General features: G+C 15.8%; 3 protein-coding genes across 3 annotated transcripts; 2 read left to right on the forward strand and 1 right to left on the reverse strand.

Annotated features, from left to right (window-relative positions):
• Window positions 1-2206: 2206 nt before the first annotated feature.
• On the forward strand, window positions 2207-3745 carry PRELSG_0602200 (conserved Plasmodium protein, unknown function; the record flags this gene model as incomplete). Its single annotated transcript, XM_028675470.1, has 1 exon — window positions 2207-3745. The coding sequence occupies one exon, from the start codon at window positions 2207-2209 to the stop codon at window positions 3743-3745; it is 1539 nt and encodes a 512-aa protein (XP_028532055.1).
• Window positions 3746-5487: 1742 nt separating this feature from the next.
• On the forward strand, window positions 5488-7356 carry PRELSG_0602300 (conserved protein, unknown function; the record flags this gene model as incomplete). The annotated part of the gene is made up of 2 exons (XM_028675471.1): window positions 5488-7074; window positions 7162-7356. 2 exons carry the CDS (start codon window positions 5488-5490, stop codon window positions 7354-7356), a joined length of 1782 nt encoding a protein of 593 aa, XP_028532056.1.
• A 580-nt stretch (window positions 7357-7936) lies between these two features.
• Window positions 7937-9787, reverse strand: PRELSG_0602400 (conserved Plasmodium protein, unknown function; the record flags this gene model as incomplete). Its single annotated transcript, XM_028675472.1, has 1 exon — window positions 7937-9787. One exon carries the CDS (start codon window positions 9785-9787, stop codon window positions 7937-7939), a length of 1851 nt encoding a protein of 616 aa, XP_028532057.1.
• Between the last annotated feature and the right edge of the window lie 350 nt (window positions 9788-10137).

The raw sequence follows: 10137 nt of genomic DNA on the forward strand, positions 1-10137 counted from the left end.
ATTTATTCTCAGTTTTTTATGTAAAATACTTTTATCACTTTTTGTATATATATGTATGTATTTCTTATTTGTGTTTTTCTTTCGATTTTATCATTCTACATATATTAGATATTGAGGTTAGATAAAATATAAGAAAAATAAAAAATAATATTTCAGTGAAATTTAAAACAGTTTTATTATTTTTTTTTTTTTTTTTGTGGTCCTATTAAATACTTATAATTTAAAGTTGAATATCTTTTTTAATAATTATAAACATTTGTATATTAATAAAAAAAAAAAAAATTATAATTTTTTTATTTTAAAATATTTAAATATATCTTTTAAGTCTTACAAAAATTATTAATAAAAAAAAATTTACATAATCACAACCTTTTTTGGAATATTATTTTTCATTATATATAAAAGATAAAATATGTTTCTTTTATAATTAATATATAAAATTATAATTATGAAAATATTTCTATCCTAATCTTAGAAAAAGAAGGTTTATATACATAATGGAATGATATTTTATTGAATAAAATATTAAACAGATGTAGTTTTCTTTTTATGAAATATATTTAATAAAACGAGAAGATGAAAAAATTTTATGAGTAATGAACTGAAATAATCAAAGATAAATAGGTACTATTTTTAAAATATAATAAAGTTTATTAAAAATGTTTTTGTTTCTTAAATACCAATTTTATACATATATTTCTATTTTTTTCAGAAATATATATAAATATTAAAATATACATTTAAATATATATGTGTATACTTTTGCATGTTGGCATTATATTTTTTTTTTTTTAAGATGTTAAGCTAATAAATATGCTCAAAAAGTTTTGAAATACACCATAATTTTTTTTTTTTTTTTATTGAAGAAATAACTTAAATCATATTTTTTGAATATTCAAAAGTTAACTTATTTTTAATATTTTGCAAATTATAATTTTTATTTTTTTATATTTTGTTTTATTATTATTTTATTCATAATTTTTTTTCTTTCATCAATTCAGCATAATTTCATTTTATTTTATTCTTATTTTATGTTAATTTTTTTGTCTTTAAAATTAAAAAAAAATGAATTATTTTTTTAATTATTCATGCATAAATGAAAATTTCAAATGTTTTAAGATCTACATCTTATATATTTAATATATTAGATAATATTTAAAATAGCAAAATGAGAGTGTGGTAAACACAAAATTAATAAACCAAAGGTTTATTAAATTTAATATAAATTTTTAAAGAAAAAAAAATTCTTGATGGAATTTCAAAAAAAAAAAAAGAAAAAAAAAAAATAAAACACAACTCCTTAAAGGTGAAGAATATTAGTACATATATAATTTTTTAATATTATAAATATTTCATAAAAGTACAATAAATACCTATGTTATTAAAAACAGAAATTTATTAAATACATAATAGATTTCCCATTTTTATTTTATTCTTAAGTCGTTATTTATGCCTTATAACTTTTAAAAATATAGAAAAAATTTAAATAAAAAATTCGTAGAATATTTTTTATATGAATATTAGAAAAAGCATATTTATATACATAGAAAATAAAAATTTATAAAATTGAGTTATTTTATATATTTCTAAATGTTTTAACATATATTTCTGTTATAAAATAAGTATTTATCCCATGTATATATATTAATTTATACTTCATTGTAATAATTTATTTAATTTAAAATTTCATAAAAAGTTATAAAATTAGTTGAAATAAAATTTTTAAATAATCATTTGTATAGAGAGAATGAGATTTATTGAAATAAATAAATAAATATTTTAATTTAATTCTTAAATTTATAATAGAATTAATTGAAATAAAATTTTGAATTTTCTTTTTAGAAAAAATAATTAGAGAAAGAAAATTTTGACTTTATATATATATGTTTATTTTTTTTTTTGAGTTAATACAAAAATGTATATGATCTAATAATAAGATATGCCTTCTTATATTTATATTTTAAAAATTTTAGAAATTATTTAACATTACAAGGATGTTTTAATGCTCTTTTCAACCTATTATTTTATTATATTTTTAATATTTGTTTTATTTTTCTTTGTTTTGTTTATTAATTTATTTATTTTTATTTTTATTTTTTTTAAATATATCTTAATTTTTCTTATTAATGAACTTATTTATTAAATTTTAATCACGCACTTTTTACTTGGCATAACAGAAAACATTTATTATATTTTAAATATAGAAATGAGAATAAATGTGGAGAAGGAAAATGAAGAAAATGGGAATATGAATGTTACAAAGAATATAATTTATAATAATTTTCAAAACAGAGGATTTCTTAATAATTTCAATTTTCTACATGAAAATATTAGGAATTTAAATAAATCACTAGAATATAATTGTGACATATTAAATAAAAAATTAGAATATGGAAAATTTCTTGAGAAAAATAATTATAATAAGGAAAAAAATAAGAAAAAGTTTATTATACATTTGATGCCTTCTGAAAATTCCCAATTTTATATTTTTCTTAATAAAAAAAAAGAAGAAGTGTTGAAAAAATATGGAAAGGATGAAACATATAAATATGATATTCATATTAGTTTAACAGGCTATTTTTTCTGTGATAATGTAAATGTTTTTTTGAATACCTTATATATATATATGTTTTATTATGTAAAATTATATAATATATTTAAAAATTTATCATTTAACCATTTGTTTTTTAATATTTCCTGTAATTCTAATTATAGTAATATTTATATAAAAAAAAATAAAAGTGGTGATAAAGAAAAGAAAATAATTTTTGAAAAAAAAGAAATCGAAGAAAAAATAGATAAAAAGAAAAAAAATATTTTAAATATGGAAAATAATAGCAATAAAAGTGATTCCCATGTTTTAATAACTAATGATGGATATGTAATTATTCCAATATTTTGTGAATGGATAAAAAAAATTTTTGAAAATTTTAGTTTCTTAATTAGGAATAGTAGTTTCATATCCCACAATAAATACAAGAATGTAAATAAGTTAGAAAATAATTATATTAGTAGAAATTCAGTAATTTCAAAAAATTTAAAAAAAAGGCACAAAAATGATAGTAAATTATTTTTAGGTAATTCATTAATAAAAAGTAAATATCAAAAAGATACTACCTATCCAAATTCAATATATTCAAATAATATAATTCTTTCTGATATAAAAAATAATGAAAACAGTTCATCATCATTTATAAATTTTGAAGATAAGCAAACTGAAGAAAAGGCAAATAATTCGAACGTAATATTTTATGATGATAATAACAGTAACAATAGCAATAGTAATAGTAATGGAAATGTATTTAATAAACTTGCACATAATTGTAACATTAATGAAAAAGATAATACTGATAATTATAATATAAATTACAATAAGTGCCATATAGAAAGTAAGAACAGTAATTATAAAAAAATTAAAAGATTAAAGAAATGCAGTAAAAATAACAATAATAATGATAAAAAGGAAGAAAAAAACAAAATAAAATATAAATACAATAATACTGAAGTAAAGCTTTCAGAATTTAGAATAAAAGAATGTAATCATATATCATTAGCTTCTAATAGAAATAATAAAGAAATACAAAAAGATATTGCTTGTATGTATAAAGATTTGAAATATTATTTTTCAAATTGTTCATGGGATATGGTTATGTTTGAATGTGATGAAAATCTCTTTCCTCAAGAAAAAGTCAAAAATAATTTTTTAAATGAAATATTCAGATTTAAAAAATTCGCAGTATCATAATTTTTTATTACTATTAATATACTCATATTATTACTAAAGCTTTCTTAACCTTAAAAATAGTTATTAGACAAAATTACTAAACATGTTTATTTTTTTTCATTTTGTATTGTTTCATTATATATTTATATATTTTACTATTTTCTATTTCTTTATAATATTTCATTATTTTATTTTATTTTATTTTATTCTTTTTTTTTTTTTTTTTTTTTTGTTCATATGATTGACCTTGTTATAAAGAAAAACATAATTTTTTTTTTTATTTACATATATATGTATATTATTTTTTTAATTAAAATGTATATATACTTGTTAATATTGAGTATTTTTTCATATATATCAAAATGGATTTTTTATTCATTCAAGGGAATTTTTTTTGTAAATTTTTCATAAAACCTTTATAGACGGGATTTGTAATATTATTAAAAATTATTTTTTCTTAAATTTTTTTCTTTACATCTTAGTAATGGCTTTATTTTGTATTATCTTTTTTTTTTTTTTTTTCCTGCTTTTCATAATAAATTAGCTTAAAGTTTGAAAATTAAATTATTCTTAAAAATTTATCTAGTATTTTTTTATAATGAATAAAATTAAAAAAAAAAAATTTGTATTTATTAGTACAATAATAAAGAATTTCAATTCAGCATTAGAATGAAGAGATATCTTATATGAAAAAATAATTACATTCTTTTTTATGTAAATATATATATTTAGAATAAAAATCTAAAAAAAAGAAGAATAGTTAAATATTTAATAAATTTTTAATTTTACATTTACTATATGTATATATAAAGAAGAAAATTTTTTTTTTTAAATCTTAAGAATTATAAAGATATAAATAAGATAAAATAATATAGTATAAAAATTTTAATAATTAAGTTAGACATATCTCAGTAAAATTTAATGAAACTAAATTATTTGTTGTATATTTTATTTTTTTTTTTTAAATTCTATATAAAAATAAATTATTATATTTATTATTAAGAAAATGAAATAAAGAAATAAAATACTTCATAATGTTATGTTTTTTTTATTAATTTTTATTTTATTATTCTAAAATATTAAAATTAATTCTAGTAAAAGGTTTTCATTAATAAAAATAGTAATGATAAAAATTGCTCTATCTTTAAAAAATTCTATAAATTTGTTAAAAAAAATAAAAAATATAATTTTATTCAATGTATATAAATAAATGCATTCTTATCATTATTATTGAAAAAAATTAATTTTTATAAGAAACAAAATATTTATTAAAATAAAATATATAAAATTATATTTTCAACTTTTAGACATATATAAAAACATATTTATGTTGCTATATTACATATATATCCTATTTGTTAAATAAAGAAAAATAGCATAAATTTAGTTACTATAATGAAAAATAAATATATTTTATTATCCTATTTTTTTATGTTGTATTCTGTTACTTAAAATTATTTATAAAGGTTTTAAGAAAAATAATATTATTTAGGATCTTACTATGAAGAATATATAATTTTAATTAAAATTGTTTTCATAACTTCAAATTTTTTTTCTTTACTTTTATTTTTATTTTATTTTTTTTTTTTTCCTATTCTACAATTTTGTTCTTATAAAAATTATAAAATTTTAGTTGTTTTACAGTATAAAAATATTTTTTTTTTTTTTTTTTTATAAGGTTCTAAACAATTTATTATGTTATGATGGTAAATAAAAATAAAAAACAATTAAGTTCTCAAACATAAAAAAAGATAAATCAAATAATGTATATGGAAAAGTATACACATCAAATAAAAATAAAAATGAATTCTTCAAAAAAAAAAAATAGTAACGAAAATTATATGAAAAATGCATCTGATGAGCATTATTTGTTACAAAAAAGTTTTGAAACTGATTTAAATAAAAAACATTTTAATTTTAAAAAAAAATATGATACCTTAGAAAACGAAAGTGAAGAAAAAAAAGAAAATGTAAGAAGTGAAGTTAATCATATTAAATATATAAGCGATACATATTTGATTAAAAAAAAAAAAATAATTAATAATTTGGATAATGAAATTTTTTCTATGGATGAAAATTTTATTATGAATTTGGATAACTCTAATAAAAATGCTAGAAATAATTTTAATGTTATAAAAAAAAGAAATATGAAAAAAGGTATTACCTTTATTCAAAAAGAAAAAACATATGATTTTTCTTATGATGAAAGAACATCCAATGAGTATTATAATAAAATAGAGAAAAAAAAAAAAATAAAAAAATCTAAAATTTTGAGTAATAGCGATAGTAATAATAAAATATATGAAAGTAAAAATTCTTTAAGGGTAAATATGGATGAAAAAATGTATAAAAGGAAATTAAAAACGCATAAAAGCAATGATATCATTATAGAAAATAAAGAAAATAATACGTCAAAAAATAAATGTGTTGCTTATTGTAAAGATAATAAATATTTATCAAATGAAGAAGATGAAAATTATAAATGGAAAAGAGTATTTTTTATAAATAAATATATTTTTGAAAGAAAAGAAATAAACAAAATAAATAATAATAAAATTCAAGAAACCATTTCATATTATAATCCAGATAAATTATGTTTAGTTAAATTTTTGTGTCAGGCAAAAAGTTACGATTTAATAAAAATAAGCAAAATATTTTTTTCTAAAAAAATTAGATATACCTTTTTTGATGAAAATAATGTACTGTGTGTATTTTTAACTCCAGAAAGTTGTATCAAAAATTTTTATAGCTCAGAAGATATATATAAAATTGATAATTTAGATTTGAAAAAGAATGTAACTTATCCTCATACAAAATTTATATTCTTTATATTTAAAAATGGTTCTGTTGTGATATGGGAGAATTTTAAAAATTATCAAAATAGTGACTATTTTATAAATAAAGTTATTATATTTTTAAATTCATTTTCTGATGAATTGCTACCAGTATATGTAGTTCAGATGGATACTATATTTTATTCTGAAGAAGAAAAACGAGAAGAAAATGAAAATGAAAAAGAAGAAGAAACGAAAAAAAAAAATTCTTTTGTAAATAATGGAATAATATATTTAACAAATGATTCATTAGAGCAAAAATTAACAGCATCATTTGCTTTATCTCAATCTATTAGATTAGATGTACATGAAATGATGATGGATATTGCAATTAACACTTTATTTAATATATCAAAAGAAATAGCTACAAATGGAACTTGCACTATTTCAAAAAAAAAAATATCAAGTATGTTAGATATCTACTCTAGTATTATTAATGTTAATGCAGTTCAGGACTTTTTAGATATTCCTGAATATTTCTGGAATAAAGTTCAATATGAACACTTATGGTATGAGGTTAAAGAAAAAAAATAATAAAAAAAAAATTACAATCCTTATATATTTGAATATTTCTTTTTCTTTTTGCTCCTTTTTTTTTTTTAGATATATAAGTACATGGAGATACCTGAGAGAATAAAAATATTAAACAAAAGATACAATTATTATAAAGATTTTTTAAAAGTTATTAAAACAGAAATATATAATAAAAAAACATTTTATTGTTATAGAATTGTTGTGTTATTATTATTTATACATATATTAGCATTAATTTTAAACGATCTATTTTTTTTGAAATGATAAGTGTAAGCACTTTTAAGTAAAATAAATTAAATTAATTAAAAAAAGAAAAAACAAAAAAAGGAAACTAGAAAAATAATGTTTGGATATTACAAAAAAAAAAAAAAAAAAAGAAACAATGATAATACTTTTACTAATAATAAAATTACTTATACCCTTTGAATATACAAAATTTGTAGTAATAAAAAAAAGAAAAAAAATATATAATTCTATAATTTTTTAATCTTATATTTTACTTTGTATAATTTTGTTTTATCTTTATTTTATTATTTTATTTTATTTTTTTTTTATTTTTTTTTTATTTTTTTTTTATTTTTTTTTTATTTTTTTTTTATTATTATATTTAAATATATTATATTTTAATTGAATATATATTGTTTTATTTGGAAATGTTTTATTTTATTAATTTTTTATGCATTGTCTTATTTTTTTATTTTTTATATATTTCTTTTTTTTTCTTATGAAATAAAAAGGAAGAAAATATATATATAAAATAAAATAATAAAGACAAATAATTTTAACTAAAAATATAATAATGTACCATGATTGGAATTTAGTACATCCATTAAATAATTTTTAGTTACTTTTTTTTTTCGTTTATCAAGTTAAAATATAAATAATCAGATATACTTCTACTTATATCTTCATTATTACTTGAAGAAACACTTTTTTTACTATAATTTTCTTGTTCACTATTGTTATTTAAGCTTTTTTCATCTTCATTAAAACATTTCTCCATTTTATTGTATTTATAAATAATTAACTTTTTGTCTGCTTTATTTATATCTATTTTATTAATAATTTGATTGGATGGATTGCTTTCTTCACTTGTATTTTCTTTTGTGTTTCCTTTTTTCTCTTTTAAAAAATTTAAATATTTAAGCATTTCTCCCCATTCTTCATTATTTTTACTATAAAAATGCAAAAATAAATTCAGCTCCTCTAAATTACAATTTTTTTCAAAATTTTTTTGGTTTTTAAAAATAAAGCAATCAATTTTTGATAAAATATTATCACTATGTATATTTAAATTTTTAAAACATAAAAGTAAGCGATATATATAAGAATAATTAAAAATAATATTTTTTTCTAAATTTTGTAAAACTATATTCATAATTTTTTCCATATTATTATCCATATAAGGTAAGATAACAAAAAATTCTAATATTAAAATACTTTCTTCTAAATTTATTTTATTTGATTGAACTTTAGATAACAAAAAATTTAGTAATCTTTTATAAACAAATATGTAATTAAAATAATTTAAATCTTTATAACAACACAACAGTTTAATCATCTGTTTTAATGACAAAAATGCTAAACAACTATTTACTTTCGAAAATAAAAGATGAATGATATCTTTTAGTATTTTCTTATTATAATTTATACTATTTTCATCTTTACTATAATCATTTAAGTAGCATTCTTCTTCTAAATCTTTTTTATATATACAGCTTTCTTTCTCTTTATTTATAGTAGTACTATTATCATTTATGTATACTTTATTATTAATATTGTTACTTTGTTCACTATTTTCTTTCTTTGAATCAATAACATTTTTACTAGCATCACTGATAGTACTACTTTTATTTATTTTATCATCATATAATATATTTTCTTCACTGAAATAAATAGAATAATTCTTATCATTTTTTATTTTATTTATAATATATTTTATTTGTGTTAATGTATTGTATATAGAAATAGAATCAAACGAATTTATATTTTTATATATATATTTAATTAATTTTAGACATAACTCAGAATGATTATTATTAGATTTTGAATATGCTGAAATTAAATGATTAATATAATTACTTTTAATTTCGTCAAAATTTTTTAAAATATAATTCCCAGAAATTTCTAATAATTCTTCATCATTTATTTTTAATTTAGAAAATGCGTGTAAAATTTTCGAAATTTTTTTTATACCGAAATAATCTAAATTTTGTTTAACTTGTTTCAAAAAAATTGTCATCAATTCAAAATCAGAAAAATTCAGTTGATTACTAGCTATAATATACTTATAAATATTATCATAAGTTATTGATTCATATTTAATTTTGTTTTCTTTGAATATATGTAATGATCTATTAGATAAAATAGAATAAATTTCAAAATTTCTTTCTTTACACAATGCATAAGATTGTAAAATTAGTACTATATCTGAAAATTTTAAATCATTAAGATGTTTTTTTACCAAATTATTATATAAATCAAACATATTCTTATTAATAAATCCATTTTTGACACTTTTTTTAATACCATTACATATGTTTTCACTATTCATATCTTTTAATTTTTTTATAACATTATTTTCTACGTCTAAGCCCGTTCTTGATGATATGTTTTTCCTTACTATTAACCTACATATTTTATCATTCTTATTCAAATGATATATAAAATATTTTTTTAAAGAATTCACAAACATTGCACATTTCATTTATATAAATATATATATAATTAAATATATTTTCATATATAATAATAATAATAATAAATTTCACTTTTAATATTTTTTTCCCTTTTTTTTTATAGCTTGTTTTTTTTTTTTTTTGTAAAATAAATTCTTTATCAAAATTATTTAATTTTATTTTATTTTATTTCATTTATTTTATTTTATATTATTTTATTTTTTTTTTTTTATTTTTTTTTTTTTAAAGAAATTTCATTGTAAGCAGTTAATTGTTCTCTAAATTTTTTTCTTTAATAAAAATACAAAACCCTATAGAACACTAGTGAATTTTTGAAATATTCATGATTCATCTATTAAATTATACT

Source organism: Plasmodium relictum (genome assembly GCF_900005765.1).
Source record: "Plasmodium relictum strain SGS1 genome assembly, chromosome: 6".
Lineage (NCBI taxonomy): Eukaryota > Apicomplexa > Aconoidasida > Haemosporida > Plasmodiidae > Plasmodium > Plasmodium relictum.